This window comes from Narcine bancroftii, chromosome 1 (assembly GCF_036971445.1).
Source record: "Narcine bancroftii isolate sNarBan1 chromosome 1, sNarBan1.hap1, whole genome shotgun sequence".
In the NCBI taxonomy this organism is placed as follows: domain Eukaryota; kingdom Metazoa; phylum Chordata; class Chondrichthyes; order Torpediniformes; family Narcinidae; genus Narcine; species Narcine bancroftii.
In genome coordinates, this window is record NC_091469.1 from 192,265,229 (window position 1) to 192,282,986 (window position 17,758).

General features: G+C 39.1%; 1 protein-coding gene across 5 annotated transcripts in view; it reads left to right on the forward strand.

Annotated features, from left to right (window-relative positions):
- ass1 (argininosuccinate synthase 1) overlaps positions 1-17,758 on the forward strand; it is a 191,196-nt gene that overhangs the window by 152,650 nt on the left and 20,788 nt on the right. For all 5 annotated transcript variants that reach the window (XM_069886007.1, XM_069885978.1, XM_069885970.1 and 2 more), the window contains one exon: positions 17,329-17,460. In XM_069886007.1, coding sequence (XP_069742108.1) covers positions 17,329-17,460 — 132 coding nt within the window. The remainder of the gene's footprint in view (positions 1-17,328; positions 17,461-17,758) is intronic.

Here is a 17,758-nt window from a genome sequence, read left to right on the forward strand (position 1 = left end):
TGCCATGTGCCTGCTTTACTTTTACTTGCTATTGTTCCTGTGTAGCTTTCTCCCTCTGCGCCTTGATTAACCTGCTGCTAATGCTGCTATCTTGCTTGTGGATTTCTTGGCATCATGTGTTTGATGTACTCTTGAGATATTTTGGACCTGAGAGCTGGCAGGATAAAGATGTAGGGACGCTCATTGGTGGTTGTGGTTTGGGCTTTGCCTATTTGCGACAGGTTTAAATGAATCTTTTTGTGAAAATTTAAAATATTTGTATATTGTTTGGGAACAAGAAGTTCAGTGGAGATTTAATTGAGATAAATAAATTTGAGTGATATGGCTATTCCCTATAACAAAGGGGACATAAACCAGGAGACCTAGATATGAAGTATTTGGTATTGAGAGAGAGAAGACCAAAATGTTTGCAGCTCGAGGGCAGCAGTGTCTGGAACCTGGCAATTGGTGGTTGAGGCCAATACTCACATCATGTTGAAACTGTATTCAAATGTCTGTGAAATGCCTCTACCTGCAGGGTTACAGAATGTATAGGGAGTCAGCTGAGGAGCTCGGGCGCTTTTGTCTTTAACAGGCACAATGAGTTAAATGACCAACTTTTGCATTAGTTTTCTAAGTTTATGTAGCTCTTAAAAGCCTCTCTAGATATCTAAGCTATCCAATCGAACCTGGCAAATGAAGTGGGTCAGTGTTTGATTTGTTCAATAATGCTCCAGTGAAGTGCCTTGGTGCTGTATAACACAAGTTGCTATAATATTCACTGGGCACTCACTAGAAGTAATCTGTACTATTGGGTACAGTGCTCAACATTGTGAAGTGATTGCCTTTTAAGTTTCCTTGTCCCTTTTTAAAATATAATTGTGAAATTACTCTGAACTTGGTAAAGAGGTATTCTTCCAAGTAACACAAGTCGAATGGGGAATTCTGCTCGTTGGGCTCAATAATTAAACAAGAACAGCTGATTGTACTTCAGGGCTTGGAGTATTAATTTAACTAGTAATCAGTGCTAAATAGAAATCAATACCATCTGTGAAAACCATAATTAACTGTCTCTCAAAGCTTCCTAAAACCTAATGGGATAATTTACATGCCTTGGTATGTTCATTAATTGTAGAACAAGCAGTGGAACAGTTTGTAAACCCAAACTGTTATCATTAGAGAGAATAATAAAACCATGGTTTTAAATAAAAGGTAGAGAACTGAGGAGAGATGTGAAACATTCTTGCCAATGAGCTAGGAGAAATAAAGAAAACTGAATAAAGAAAGGTTGGGTCCTTTTAAGTGGGCAAAGTCTTTTTGGTCAACTAACAGAGGGTTGATGAAGGCAATGCAGTTGATGTCATGTACAGATACTTTCAAAGGGTGTTTGATTAAATTTTGCATAATAAATGATAACAAAGAAGAAACGTGGTGGAAAAGCAGCTTTGGGAGTATGAATATGAAATTGGCATTTTGAGGAAGCTGAGCTTGATCAGTGGTTGTGTTCCCAAAGGTCACTACTTAAACCACTGCCTTTCCAGCTGCATATTGATGATTTGGATTGGGATGTACACAGCGCTCTTTAAAGTGTGAACGTATAAAACAGATGTACATTGAAGAGTGAAGAAGATTGAGGTGAACCTCTGGAGGATGTAAGTGGACTGGTGGGATGAATGTTCACTGGCAAAGGCAAAGTTGTGTAAAGTGATAAATTTAGTCAGAAGTTCAAGGAGAGGAAATATGGGTAAACTGGTGCTGGCTTCACTTAAATTAAGCTGGGACATGTATCCTAATAAATTGAACAAGGAAAGAAATAAGGATTTAAACTAAACAATGCAAGGTAGGGTTTTGGTGAGCAGAACGTTAAAATTAAAAGAGAAAGGACCAGATCATGCAAGAATAGCAAACTGGGCCATGGGAAAAGTAAAGGCTCAATATCTTGGCATTCATGACAATGGGAGAAATGAGGGCATGATTGGAAGAAATAGTTACAATCAAATTGTTGCTGCAGAATCGTGATTGGAAAATGTTCAGTCCACAGAAGGCAATTGAGGAAAGGTTCATAGCTCCACCCAAATTGTTTTGACAAAGTTAAGAAGGGACAGAAAACCTGTGGATGTGTCTAAAAGCTTCCATCCAGCAGGGGCAATGTAGGTCATAGCATATGTGGAGGAATTGAATTGAATACAGCAAAGAAAAAGAATAAAAACTGAATATTAGCTGATCGGAAACCAGAAATTTTAAAATTAAATATAACAAACTACATAGGAAAAGGCTTGAGATGGCTATGATAGGCTTTAATTTCATTAAAGGGTGCAACAAAGAACATTGCAAACTGTGCATTAAAGTTTCAACATATGTATGTGGTTTTGCCTGAAGGCAGGAGTTTATGTATAAACATATGGAGCTGTCAAACTCTGAGGATCTAGATAAGATTTGTTTACACCTTATCCCACCTTGATCACCTCAGTTTTACCCTATCAGAAGCAGTCCCCACTCCCACCCATAAGATGATGTGTGCATTTGCAGTTTAGGATTAATAAACTGAGGGAATTTCAGATCTCTGACCAGTCTCAATATAGCATTAAATTTTGGAGTCTGATTCAAAAAAAATTCCTTCGTTCCTATAGAGTTAACATATCCCTGGTCATTTCAAAACAGGTGCTCCTAAAAGTATAGTCATCTCTGTCCCTAGCCCAAATGGCTAAATGCAGACAAAGATAAGGATAATTGGGGGGTGGGGTAGCATTACCAATCATGGATAGTATCACTTCTCCAAAAAGGGAGGATATTGTGGAGAGATTATCTACTGAGTCAGAGTGGGTGAAAGTCAGCAGAAGGAAGGGAGTAGTCTATAGGTCCCCAAAATGCCCTCAGGATGTTAACGAGTAGATAAGTAGGCAGGTTGTGAAAAGGTACAAAAATAATTGGCTCATTGTAATTAGGAGACTTCAACCCTAATATTAACTGGGACCTCCTTCCTGAAAGAGATGGGGCAGAATTTGTTAGGAGTGTCCAAGAAGAATTCCTGGCACAATATGTGGACAAGTCTGGAGGAGAGGTCACACTGGATCTGGTACTGGGTAATGAACCTGGTCAGGTGACAAACCTCAGTGGTTGAGCATTTCAGTGAGAGTGACCACAATTCCCTGACCTTTAGCATAGGAGAAGGCAAAATGGTAAAATGTTTAAATGGGGATGGGATTAACTGGGGAGAGTAATTTGGGATAGATGTTCCCAGAGTAAAGCACAGAAGTAATGTGGAGGATGTTTAGAGACCACATGTTCTGGATAGGTTTGCTCCATTGAGACAGAAAAAGGATGGTAGGATAAGGGAACCATGGTTGACAAAAAAATGAGACAATATTTAAAAGAAAGAAAGAAGGGAGAATACATAAGGTTTAGGAAACAAAAGACAAGAAGGACTCATGAGAATTATATAGTAGCCAAAAAAGGAACAGGAGAAAGTACTTGGGAGAGCTAGAAGGGGCAAGAGAAAGGCTTGGCAAGTCTTCTCTCTTTGGCTTGGCTTCGCGGACGAAGATTTATGGAGGGGTAATGCTTGGCAAGTAGAATTAAGGAAAACCCAAAGGTGTTCTATGTATACGTAAAGAACTGAAGGTTGAGCTAAATGAAGGTAGAGCCATTTAAGGATAAATGAGGCAACATGTGCCTGGAGGCAGAAAAGGTAGGGGAGGCCCTAGATGAATACTTTGCTTCAATGTTCAACAGAGAGGGGGATCTTGGACAATGTGAGGTCAGTATAGAAGAAGCTTATGTGTTGAGATTAAGAAAGAGGACATGCAGGATCTTCTTAATAAGTCCCTTGGACCAGATGAGATATACACCAGGTTACTAAAGGAAGCGAGGATAAAGTTGGCTAGGACGCTGGCAATGATCTTTGTATTGTCCCTGGCCATGGGGAAGTACCAGAGGATTGGAAAATGGCAAATGTAGTTTCCATGTTCACTGGGAATTATAGTCCAATGAGTCTTAAGTCAGTGGTGTTCAAACTATTGGAGAAGATTCTTAGGGACAGGATTTACGAGCATTTAGAGAAGCATAGTCTGTTTACAAATAGTCAGCATGGCTTTGTGAAAGGCAGGTCATGTCTCACAAACCTAATTGAGATTTTTTGAGGCAGTAACAAAAGAAATTGATGATGGATTTTAGCAAGGCATTTAACAAGGTCCCCCATGGTAGATTCATACAATCATGAGTTATGAGTTATACAATCATACAGTCATGAGTTATGTGATCTATGGAACCTTGGTTTTGTGGATTTGGAATCAGGCTTTCCTGCAGAAAGCAGATGGTAGTAGGAGATGGAACGTATTATGTCTGGTCAGTGACAAGTGGAATTCTGCTGGGATCTGTTCTGAGACCTAGATGATCTAAGAATTAGAAGGATGGGTCAGTAAGTTGCAGATGATACAAATGTTAGAGGTGTTGTGGATAGTGGATAAGATTGCTGTAGGTTACAACAGGATATAGGCAAGATGCAGAGTTGGCCGGAGAGCTGGCAGATGGAGTTCAATCCGAGTAAGTGTGAAGTGATTAATTTTGGAAGCTCATACTTGGAAGGTGGAGTCTCTGGTTAATGGCAGGATTCTGTGTGGAAAAACAGAGGGATCTTGCAGTCCAAATCCATACATCTCTCAAGATTACTGTGCAGGTTGATAGGGTAGATAAGAAGGCTTATGGTATGCTGGCCTTCATTAGTCAGGGGATTGAGTTCAAGAGTCAAGAGGTAATGTTGCAGCTCTATAAAACCCTGGTAACACCACACTTGAAATATTGTGTTCAGTTCTGGTTGCCTCATTACAGGAAGGATGTGGAATCTTTAGAAATGGTACAATGGTGGTTTACCAAGCTATTGCCTGGATTGGAGAATATCTTGTAAAGCAACTTTTAAAAGAACTGGGGTTTTTCTCTTTGGAGTGAAGATGGATGAGAGGTGACTTAATAGAGGTCTACATGATTATGAGAGGCATAGATAGAATGGATAACTAGCACATTTTTTTCCCAGGGCAACAGAAACAAATACTAGAGGACATCTGTATAAGGAGGAAAGTTTAAGGGAGACAACAGGATTAAATTTTTTTTAAACCGAGTAGTGGTTACCTGAAATGCATTGCCAAGGGTGATGATGGAGACTGATGGAGGGATATTTAGACTCTTGGACAGGCACATTGATACAAGAAAAAGAGCATTATGAGTGTAAGGAGGGGGAAGTTTAGATTGTTGAGTATGTTTTATATAGGTCAGCACAACATTGTGGGCCAAAGGGCCTGTACTTTGCTGTAATGTTCTTTGATGACATTGGTATGGTATTCACTACACCAAGCACTAGCCAAAAATTGGCTTCAGGAGAGACATGATAGGTACAAGATTTTTTGGAAAAGACTTATTTAAAGCTTCTGGCAATGTCTGATATGTCTTCCTGCCCTCTTGCATCGATTTCAGTAAATTACAGCATGTGCATTTCACCAAAGTTTTAACTGTTGACTATTTTGTTCAATGTCACAAAACCTTGCAACAATAGATATTCATCAAGACAAATGGTTACTTAAACAAAAGTTACTTTTAATTATCTTTAAACATGAAAACAGAATCACACTTTAACTTATCACTATTAACTTACTCCTCCAAGTTTACTGGTTGCAGGCAATTCTTATACTGTGCACAGAATTTAACATTTATGAAGTTTACCAGGCTTTGGTGCTTGAAAGGTAAATGGTCACCGCTCAGAAAGGTTTTTGTCGATTTTCAGAGAGAGATTTGTTGTTCACTGATTCCTTCTGATCAGCCATGATTATCAGTATCTTGCCCCATCAGGGTTTTCCAAATGATGCCCTCTTTCTTTCAGGTCACCACAGAGTGCCTTTTTATTTCCCTTATTTCAAGTGAAACATTAGGCAGCCAGACCTCTCCTCTTGTACGGACCACAAGGGCTTTGACCAGGCTGAACTTAAAAACTCACAACCTGTCTTCAAAATGGGGGTTTTCCGCAAACTTGCCAGTTTGTCCTGTTCCAGACCCAGCTGCTGCTGAACTGTAAAACTGTTGAACTGAATTCTCTCTTTCTCTTTGTGACTCTCTCTGCTTGCAAAACCACATGACCCTCTTAGAACAGCAACCTGCATTCAGACAGACTGCAGCTCCGGACCTAATCCTCTGAGTTCTTTCATTATTGCTTTTCAAAACAACAATCCATTTCTGAAGTCTCTCTAGGCAATCCCCCAAGCTTTTGCAAAAAGCACTCGGAGCCGGACTGTCTGGCTTCAGCAGAGCTCCAGTATTTTAAATGAGATCTGTTCTGAAATGTTTGTATGTGACTAACACTAAAAAACCTGCCACAATTTATCTCCTTTAAAATATATGTCTTTGGCTTGGCTTCGCGGACGAAGATTTATGGAGGGGGTAAAATGTCCACGTCAGCTGCAGGCTCGTTTGTATATGTATATACAATATAAAACACAACATAATCTGTCACAGAAGCCATTTAGAATTTGCTGTAATTTGTGGTAGGAGTTGACATTTTTGTGGTATCCTTGTGCCATTTCTTAATTTGTTGCCAACTTTGATGTTGAGTAAACTGGAAATGTGAATCAGTGGGTTGTAAAATGCTGGAGTGTCCACGTAACTTGAGGAAAATTGAGAAGTCCAGGTGAAGCTGTTGATGGCTCGCCTTTGTTAGTAGCTAATGGGGTTTGTGTAAACAGTTCCATTGAAGTCTTTTTATGATTGTTTGCCTATTCACAACTGAATGACAATGTCATAAATGAGCTTCTGTGTTCTTTGTCTATGTTTATTAACATTTTAATCACCTATGCTTTTGTTTACACAGGCATGACATTTAGAGCAGATATTTTTTATTCATTTTTTTTTGTGTACTTTGTCTATTCTTGCCTGATTAGAAGAAAGTGTGAACGGATCCAAAAATTAGTATTAACACCTCAAGCTGTAGAATTCTTTCATTATGTGCAAGTCAAACAAAAGCCCCAATTAAAAGGCTTTGTCCCTGCATCTCATTTTAAAATTTGAGCAGTGCATTTTAGAGAATAGATCAAGGAATACATACTGTTTGCATTATCAAAGAAAGGATGGGCCTTTTATTCGATATTGTTCATTGACAAATGCAAGATGTGTGCAGAGAGAGATTCTGTTGTTTCAAAGACTATTGAAAATAACAGTTATTTGTTTCAAATCTGTTATAAGTGCTGTTTTATGTCCATCATGATCAGGGGGAAAATAAATAGCACATTTTCAAAAGATAACAGTTACAGGTTATGGTAGAAATTAAATCATTGACTTCTATAATTCCCTGCAATGAGCAAGAGCAACATTAAATTATTTGCAATCAATGTGATAAATGGCCATTGACCTGAAATGTTAACTGAATTAAAATATTTCTTCATTGAAAGTCTAATACATTCAGTTTAAGCACATCTGATAGATTTTCAGGAATTCAGTTTCAGTTCCTTTTTTTTCTCTTTCTTCCCTTCTGCTATTTTTTGTTATCAAGGTTTTTTTCATGCAGTTCACAACACTTTAAAGAAGTGCAGAACCTGATCATTTGACCATTTATCTATCCTCTTGACCATCCTCCAATTACTCAACTCCCTTCTCCAAATGTTTACTTTGAATATATTTCTGTAACTGATTTGTCAAAATAAGCTTATTGCAGTTGAAAAGTGCTTCTGAATGATCCCATCAAGGGCAAAATCCTATTCTACCCATGTCCAAGAGGACAATTTAATAAATTAAAAATAAAACTGTTTTGAGCAAGGAGATGAGTGATTTTAAATTTGCATTGAACCACTCCAGTCTGCTAAAGCTGAATTACTCAAATATTCTAAATGTTTCAACAATTGGATCAGCAAATTTGCAGATAACATTAAGATTGGAGATGTTGTGGACAGTGAGGAAGTCTTTCAAACACCCCCTTTCACACTTACATCCCACTAAATTGGCCATTCAGTGTCCTGGGATAGGAATGGGGGTTTTGCTTTTCACGCTTGACCACTCCTAACTGGGACACTGAACGCTTTCACACTTGCAAGGAGCCATCCCCAGGGTTGTCATCGGGTGATGGTGGTCCAGGCCTAAATCCTGATTAATGTATTATGGTCCTCTACTTGAACAAAATTAATTATTCCTAATTATAACATAATTAAGCTTTATGTACTACACAGTATGAGCTCATCAGCTCCTGTTGTTGTTGTGCTGGCCTATATTTATTTATTGCTATTTATTTCCTCTCTCTCCATCCTCCCCACTATGACTTTCCCATGGCAAAGTTTATACCTTCATTTTACTCTTCCTGCACTCATGGGTAATTTCAATCCCACAATCCAATTACCCCTTTCACACTTGCCTGATTGCAATGCCAACATCTGGTTGAGGCCATCAATCCCCAGCATGAGATGACGTCATCTGACACCTGCGTTGAGCTGAATTTGCTTTCTTGCTTGGCACTTTAAAGGCCGATTGGCATTTGATTCCTGAGATCACTTGCAAGTGTGAAAGGGGCTATAGCTTGCAGAGGAATCTGGACCATCTGGAAAAGTGGGAGATGGAATTTAATGCAGACAAGTGAGTGTTGCATTTTGGAAGGACCAAGCAGGAAAGGACAAACACAGTAAATGTTAGTGTACTGAGAAGTGTGGAAGAACAGATCTGGGAATATTGATACATAATTCCCTGAAAGTGGCATAGCAGATGGATAGAGTTGTAAAGAGAGCTTTTGGCATATTGGTCTTCATAAATCAAAGTATTGAGTATTGGTACTCCCCGATTTGTGACCAATGCAACTTGCGTCCATCCACACATGTGACCAAAACTTTTTAAATATAACTAAAAAATATATAAATTTATGCAGTTTATGTTGTATTTGACAAACTGTAACAGGATACAGGGCATGTAAGACCCAAAATGTACTTGCCTTGTTAGTCGGCATCCTGGATCCATCAGCTGGGTGAGGCCATCTTGATTCCTGTGTACATGCACAAGTCTTCGTTTTACGCATGCTCGGTGAGTTCACGTATTGGAGGTCAATTGGCGCATGCACGAGAGTTAAGGGCACAAATTCAATATTGTTAGGGCATTTAACTCTCAAGCACGCACCCGCCAAACTCCTGTACCTTAACCCACCATGCATGTGCCTACCAAAGGCTCTCACGCTCACACAAAAACCAAGATGGCCACGCCCAGTCTACAGACCCTGGGACACCGACTAACAAGGTAAGTACATCCATTCCGAGATACGACCAGTTACCAAGAACAGAACACAGCCGTATGTCGGGGAGTACCTGCATAGGAGTTGGGATGTTATGGTAAAATGGAACAAGATACTGGTGAGGACAAATTTGGAGTTTTGTGTGCAATTTTAGTTGCCTAACTCCAGGAAAGATATCAATATGATAGAAAGAGTGCAGAGAAGATTTACTTAGATGTTGCCCAGACTTCAAGAACTGAGTTACAACGGAAGTTAGGACTTTATTCCCTGAAGTGTAAAAGAATGAGGGGAGATTTGATAGAGGTATTTAAAATTATGATGGGGATAGATAGAGTAAATGTAGATAGGTTTTTTCCCCTGAGGGTAGGTGAGATACAAACCAGAGGACATGGGTTAAAGGTGAAAGAGTAAAAGTTTAAGGGAAACATGAGGGGGAACTTCTTCACACAGAGTGGTTGGGTTGTGGAGCTAGCTGAAGTAGTGAATGTGGACTCGATTTTAATTTTTAAGAAGAATTTGGATAGGTATGGGGATTGGAGGGGGATGGAGGATGCAGATCAATGGGACCAGGTAGAATAATATTATGGAATGGAATAGAAGGGCCTGTTTCTGTGCTGTCATGTTTTATAGTTCTACAATGATTAGTTTAGAATTTGAAGTATCATGTAAAGTATATTAAGTTAATAAGTCGGCTTAAATAAAATATCATTATTAACAGCAAATACACTGTTGCCAAGCAAGCTGGTGCTGTCTTATACCCACAGATAAAGTGCTGTCACTCTTTCTCTGAGTTCTTGTAAATACAGGAGAGCAGAAGATCCTTAAAATGTCAGATTTCATTTTATATGTGTGCCAGATAAGCAGTTGCCAACACTTTGCTTTTGCAGCCTTCTATTCACAAGTCAGATTTGTATCCACAACCTTTTAGTATCAAGCCCCTGTCAAAGCAAGTGCTCCTCCATTCTGATCCATACTCCTGAACACCAACTAAAACTGTGAAAGCGTAATATTTAGCGTGATTGTGGTATTTAACTTCATTCTCCTCTACCTGATTTAACACTTCAGTTCAGAAGTCATAGGAATTAAAGCACAGAAAAAGGCCATTGTGGCTTTACCAGTGTTATCCATTCAAATTGAATTCATCTGTCTAACTTTCTAATTCATGTTCATCCTTTATAAATATTTGTGAAAACTGCACTTTTTTGTAATCCATTTTTTAAAGTCACTTGTTGGTCTTATCCCGTGATGTGATTTCTGCCCACATTTCCTCTATTTCATGCTTTTTACTTTTATCCATTTTTTTCCAAATACATTAGTGGCATTGGATCTTTATATTCAGTTTTGGGTGCCATCTGAACCTTTCACATAAGAACAGAAAAATACAACAACTGGAGCTGAATTGCAGCCTTTGTTGTTCTGTGCAGAGGGATCTTTACATTTTGTACCTGTCTTAATATTGCCATATGGGTCGCCTGCATCTCCTTCATGATTGACCTCATTCGTAGATTCCTCTCTCCTTGGAGCTGTTCACAAGCATTAAAACCTGTGGCTTTCCTTTTCCATTGATTATTCCTTTGGGGGAGGAAAATTGATGTTTCTTCATTATTGAATTCTGTGGGCATTTTTGTTTTTGAGTGTTTTACTGTTTAGAAATAAATTAATCAGATGTTCTTCATATCTGAAAGTCCCACAGTAATAAATACAGGACACAAGAAATAATTGGAGTGAAAACCTAGTCATGAATTAGTAGAAATTGGGGAAAATAGCACAAGGGCTGATGCTGTAACACAGAAGGGACAAGAGTAAAACAGCAGAAAAATTCACCACTTGTAGAAATTGAAATCGATGAACTAATTTGAGGAGAGAAAAAATCTTGAGGCCATGGATAAGAAAAGTTTTCTCCTTGTATCTCCAAGAAATGCATGCTGAATTTGAAAAGTCGGTGCATAAATTGAATCAGAAATTTGAAATTTAGAGTTTAAAACTATTTTGCAGACAAAAGTAATTGAGATTTTGTAGCTAGGCTGGTAGTAAATTGTTCATGAATTACAGTACATTTTGTCACAGATGAGTTATTCTGGATGATTGATTTCAAAAATCTGAGCTCGGTCTCCAGAACTACACCTAGATGAGGCTGCATTATCAGAGGTGTCTTCTTTGGAATGAGGTAGAATTCCAGGACACACCTATTTGCTCGGAAAGATGTAAAAAGGATCCCTCATATCTATTGAACAAAAAGTGGGAGAGATTTTCCTGATCTCCTGGCCAATACTAACTCCTTTAATCAACATTACTGAATAGGTGACTCAATCATTAATGCTCTGTTGATTACAGGTGTACATCAGACATAATGCTTTTTAAGATCAGAAAAGAATGTTAGACAAATATGCAATTGCAATTCATTTGTTTGAACTGTTTTTGATTGTTAATGCACAAAACTGATCATGTCCAAAATAGGAAAATTCCCTGTACAGAACAATAAAATGTCATGAGAGACAGCAGGTGCTGGACTCCAGAACAAAGAATAAACTGAAGTCCGTCCTGAAGTAGACTTTAAAACCAAATGCTCCAGCTGTTTATTTTTTTGTTTTTAAGAGAAAACTTGGCTATTGGGGTGTTGTCATGTTCATTATTTACTGCATATTCATCTAACGAACGGTTATTGGAGATTGAGGGAAAAGGAAACATGCAGATTTAAAATACAGACAGTCCCTGGGTTTAAAAACTTGTTACGTTACCTAGGTCTGTCGTTAATTCGAATTTGTTTGCAAGTCAGAACAGGTACATATGGTCCTTATTTAGTGTCAGTACACTAAAACATCTTAAACATAATAATACAGTACATAATATTACAGGTAATGATACAGTACTGTACACAATAAAAGTCACTACATAATAGTTAATATTTACAGAAGATGATGGAGAGATTGCTACAGTTCAAGTATCCCATGTCCCTCCTGCATTTTCACTCCTTTCCCCATCTGTCTCTGGCTCCTTCACTCACTCCTCACTACCCCCTCCCTCTTTGGTGGTACCTCGCCTGCCCACTGCTATTCCCAGGCCGTGAGCAGCATAGCCTGACAGCGGCGTTGCACACTGCTGCTGCTTCTTCTCTCCCCCCGCCCCCACCAAGATCAGTGTGGGGGCTGTAGGCAGGCTGTCAAGAGGGAGTGGGGTGGTGGGATAGGTGTGGAGGCTGGTGGCGGGCTGTTGGTGGAATGCAGGGCAGCACAACCAGTGTGGGGACTGTTGGTGACACGATACTAATAAAATTTAACAATTTTTGGTCATTACTATTTATTAGAATTATGAATCAACCACGGTCAAACCAGAAGTTGACACCATACTACTTCCGGTCGTCTTGTCAGTTCGTAACTACGGGTTGTTTTGTTATAAGTAATGTCCTTTCTCTTCAAGACCCTGCATCAGAGTTAGTTTAGTCGCTGTTTCTGCAAATTGAATTCTCCTTCTGACTAATGAATCCTCTGATTTATTTTTTTTGGGGGGGGGGAAACAAATTGTTTGAAACAAACAGCTTCTCGTAGCTCTTGTGCCTTGCTGTATCCTTACTCAACAGGAAAACATCAGGGACCTGTGGTGCATCAAGTCTTCAGTAAAGCTGAGTGCCTATCAACATGAAGTGAGCAGATTATTTGACTTGGTACTGACAAGCAATTACTTAATTTTTACACGTGTCATCCTCTGTTTCCTGATGGACTACAAGAATTCACTGCCTTTAGACTGAAATGCAGGAAAATTACTAGCTTCTAAAGCTGTCTGACTTTTTTTTTCCCATCTACCAATAAGACAAATGTCAGAATCAGTCAATACAATAGGAGAGAAAACTGCTTTTTAATAGGATATTCATTGTTTATGCTCTGTTGACAGGCACATGTGATAAATTTGACTGAAATTCCCCAAAACAATTGTTGCTAATTCATTCCAATTAACAGAATCAAAGATAAATATGAATTAAAGATAAAGGTGAATTAAAGAAAATTGTAAGTAAAATAAGCGTGTGTAAATCAAGAACAAGTAAGAGTTGGAGCAAATGCTGATATTTTCTCCTGTTTGCCTTCAATTTCTTTCCATTCATTCCTAACTTTCACAGTCATTCTGCAAAGACAACCACAGCATTTTAAGAAAATGCTGCGTAAATTGACTTGTCCTTGATCTACTTCCTGGCTAGTTGCTATCTGTTCCCATTTCTATCGTAACTGATTTTAAAAGCATCTCATGTTTGCGATGAAATGGCAGGTAAGGAAAGCCTTTAAATCTCCCCTCTCCATCTCCTATTTGTTTCATAATTCACTAAATATTTTAGGCTGAATAAAAATAGAAAGTACTCTTTGGCCAAATGACTCCATTCAGAAAATGAGTGCCTGATTTCAAAATGTATATAGCAGTGATTTGAATGGCAATATTCTTGCCTGAGTTATGGTTTCAAGCCCCACTCCAGAGACTCTACACAAAAATAGATCGACTTATCAGTGTAAAGGGGGGGAATGCTGGACAGCATCTTTCAAATGGCTGCCCCATCCCGTGAATGTACTTGGAAAGACAGATGTGTTGGTGTATATTGGATAATTGTCTTTCAGGTAAAAATCACATAAATAAATGATCAAATTATTGTTGGTTATTCAATGCACAAATTAATTGAGGCTGTCCTTACTTAACAATAATGATTAGTCTATATAAGTATTTATTAGTTGCATACTTTTAGATAAGGGAGTGAATTGTACTATAAAAATGAGGGTTTTTTTACTCTGAATTTATGGTGTATTAAAGCCAAATTAGGGGGTGGATTCCTTCATAAAATAAATGTTTTGGATGTGGAGATTAAAGATAGAATAAAAGTATAGGTCACTACTGCATAATACAGGCCCTTAGGCCCACTGCCTTGTGCCGACCAATATAAACATCACAATGAGCATAGCACTTTCCTCCCTCTCAGTCATAACCCTTCAATTTTCTTACATTCTTGTGCCAATTTCAGAGTCTTTTGAATGTCCCTATTGTATTAGTCTTAAGCGCAGCCTTAACCTGGCATTGCACTCATGTCTCATGAAGCAAGGCTGACCAAATTGGAGTTTTCTCTTTGCAGCAATGAAGGATGAGAGGTGACTTAATAGATGTATATACGATTATGAAGGGCTTAGATGGGATGGACAGCCAACACAGTGACAGTAGCAAATACTAGAGGACATCAGTTTAATGTGAGTGGAGGAAAGTTTAGAGGAGATGTTAGAGACAAGTTTTTTTTTTTGCAGAGAGTGGTGAGTGCCTGGAATGCATTGCTGGGGGTGGTGGAGGAGGCTGGTACAGTAGGGATATGGATGTAAGAACAATAGAGGGTTATGGGTGTGAGGACGAGAAGGTTTAGATTGTTGTGGAGTAGGTTCACATTGGTTGGCACAACATCGTGGAATGAAAGGCTTGTACTGTGCTGACATGTTCTGTGTAATGGACTGAAAATGACGTTTCTGCCATGTTGGTTACTATGAAACTACCCCCTTTCAATCCCCACGAGGCCCCTGTTTGAAAAGACATTTTAATAACTTGCCGTTCTAAATAATAGTTGGAAAGGATCCAGTTTGGACTGTTGAATGAACAGCAGCTTGTTATGTACCACAATAAATGAGGTCCATTCACTAGTCTGTCAACTTGAACTAAAGACTTGGTATCCTTTAAGCTTATTTGTCTCATCGTACCCGGTACATTGAGAGGGATTTTTCATCAAGCAGGTCAACTCTAACATTCTTATGGCCAAACAAAGAAGAACAAATGCAATCAATAGCACAAAGCAAAGCCACATGAAAGCCCTGATGTGGGGTTCCTTCAGGAACCTGATAGCTATGGGAAAGGAAATGTCTTAAAGCCTGTGGATGCACAATTTCTCCAATTGTACGCAAAACACATCCATTCCCAAGAAGATGTGACACCTCAGCTCAGCACAGTTGGCTAAGCAGTTAGCATAACACCATTACAGCACCAGTGTTCGAGCTGGGGTTTGAATCTCACGCTGTCTGTAAGGAGCTGGTATGTTCTCCCCAGGGGCTGCAGTTTCCTCCCACCATTCGAAAGTACCGGGGGTTGTAGATTAATAGGGTGTTATTGGCCAGCGCAGACTCATGGGCCGAAATGGCCTGTTACCAGGCTGTATGTCTAAAATTATAAATTTAATTCCCAAAGAAAGTTGCGAGATTTGGACACTGAAGGACCAGGCAGGAGATATACACATTACCACTAGGCCAATTTGCTGAGACAGTTGAATCCATGGCTCAAAGACTAGAATGGGAGGAGTTTCATATAATTAGGAACTGGTTCTTCATATAAAATGGGCATCACATGGTTCAGCAGGATTCACTTCTGACACATTGAACAACTTGAGCTGTTTGATTGTATTCCATAAATCATGTCCTTCCCCAGTATGTTAACCTGTGAAACTGCTCACAGTAGAACCCTTGCTGTACTAGGTATGATGTGACAATTAAATGTAACTATACACAATGCTTAAAACTAAGTGTTGGGAGTGCAGAGGTCAAAGAGAAAGTCTAGGTTGAAAAATAGGGTAGAATGGATCATGGTAATGCTATAGAGCTGGAGAATATCAGTAGGTCATGAAGCACCCATGGAAATCAAAATTCAATTGACGCTTTGGGTCTGACCCCGAAAATCAGGTAAATACCTGAGTAAAAAGGTTGGGGTAGGGTATGGTGGAGAGAAAGGGGGAGGAATAGAGGCTAACAGGTAATAGATGAATACAGATGGGAGGGGGAGGAAATAATGGAGAAGAGGGCAGAGGACTAAGATAGCTCTGATAGAAGGAAGGAAGAGGAAGAGGCTGGGGAGCTAAAGGAAGGGAAACAGAGGGATGAGAGAAAGGAAGAAACAGATAGTAAGCAGAACAGAAATGAATGTGTCATTTTCAGGTTGAGCAGGAAACCAAAGGGATCAGATGTTCAAGGACTTCTGGGGAAAATACTAATGAATGGGTGGGAATATCCAGCGAGAGCACAATGTGGAAGAATGCAGCCATCCTTGGCAAAAGCAGAGTTTAAACAGCTATGGCAGATCAATCATTCTGTACATTCAAGGCAGGGACGGGTAGATCTTTTGATATTAAGGGAAACAAGGTAATGCTGAGATGAAGGTTCGATCGTGATCTTATTGAATGATGGAGCAAAATTGTTGCTGCTTTTTTTTCCAGCTTTAATGTCCGTGGGTTCTGAGCCTGTTAGAAAAATATTTGAAAACCCAAAAAGTAAATGAAGCTTTCGAGTTAATAAATGGTGAAAATGTGGAAAAGACATCTTCTGATAATTTCTGAAATCTGTACTTCTAAGTAAAATGTTTAAAAATGGAAATTGATTGCAGCTAATTGCTGAAAAAAGTGCACTTTTACACCTGAACAATATTTGATCAAACTTGAGGATTAAAATGGCTAAATAAAGTGTTCTGTCTTAAATCGCCACGTTAAAAGATAAACAGGCTTGTTTTTGTTTATTTGTAACTTAAAGAAGGGCTCAGGCTTGAAAAGTCAGTTATATATCTTTACCTCTTATGGACGCTGCAAGTCCTGCTGAGTTCCTCCAGCATTTCTCTGTTTTCACTTTGTTTGCATTTTAACAATTTTCCTTATCCACTTGCTATCTGCGTAAGGTGGGATGCAAGTCAGAGCTTTATTTTTCCATCTTAATCAGATTTTTCCAAATGCTTTCCCTTTCAACGGATGAAGGGGAGACAGTGTGCTGAAGACTTGGTGACAGCTTAATTTTCACAGCTGAGTTTCTCTCTGCTCACTGGCAGTTGTTTAATTACAGGCATTCAGGGAGGCCACTGGGCATACATTGAGGAGAATCAGTGCTTAAACCCTGTCATTTAGTCAGAATGAGTGCAGATAGAACAAGGAATCTGGAAATTTTCACTGCAAGGTGTGAAGTGGACTGCGTGAGTCCCAGTGAGCAGATAATTACAGATGCCTTTTAGAGCAAGCTGGGATTGAATGATGCCCAACTCTATTGCTGTCAGAAAAGTAATTATTTTTGTCACTCAACAATAATTTTTTTTGTGCTGTTTTTCTTTTTCTTCTTTCGGTAAATGGTTAGGTATCTATGAGACCCCAGGTGGGACAATTCTATATCATGCTCATATGGACATTGAGGCCTTCACCATGGACAAGGAAGTGAGAAAGATCAAGCGGGATCTGGCACTGAGGTTTTCAGAGCAGCTGTACAATGGTAAGCAAGGAAAACAGTTGAATCTCATTGTTTTGAAGAGGTGGAATGCTGTTCAGTGTATCCCTTCTGGCTGTCATAAATGGTAAGTTATTCTCAGTGTGAAAGTTGTCCTTTTCTTCTCAAACCTTGCTACAAACATCACCCAAGAAACTTTGAACAAAATCCAGGTAAAATCCATGTGGATGCTCCAAAAACAAAACAGAGGAACTAGAATTGTTCATATTTGCACATCGCCTCTTTTTATGTCCGCCCCCCCAGTGGTTCTCAACTTTTTTCTTTCCACTCACATACCACTTTA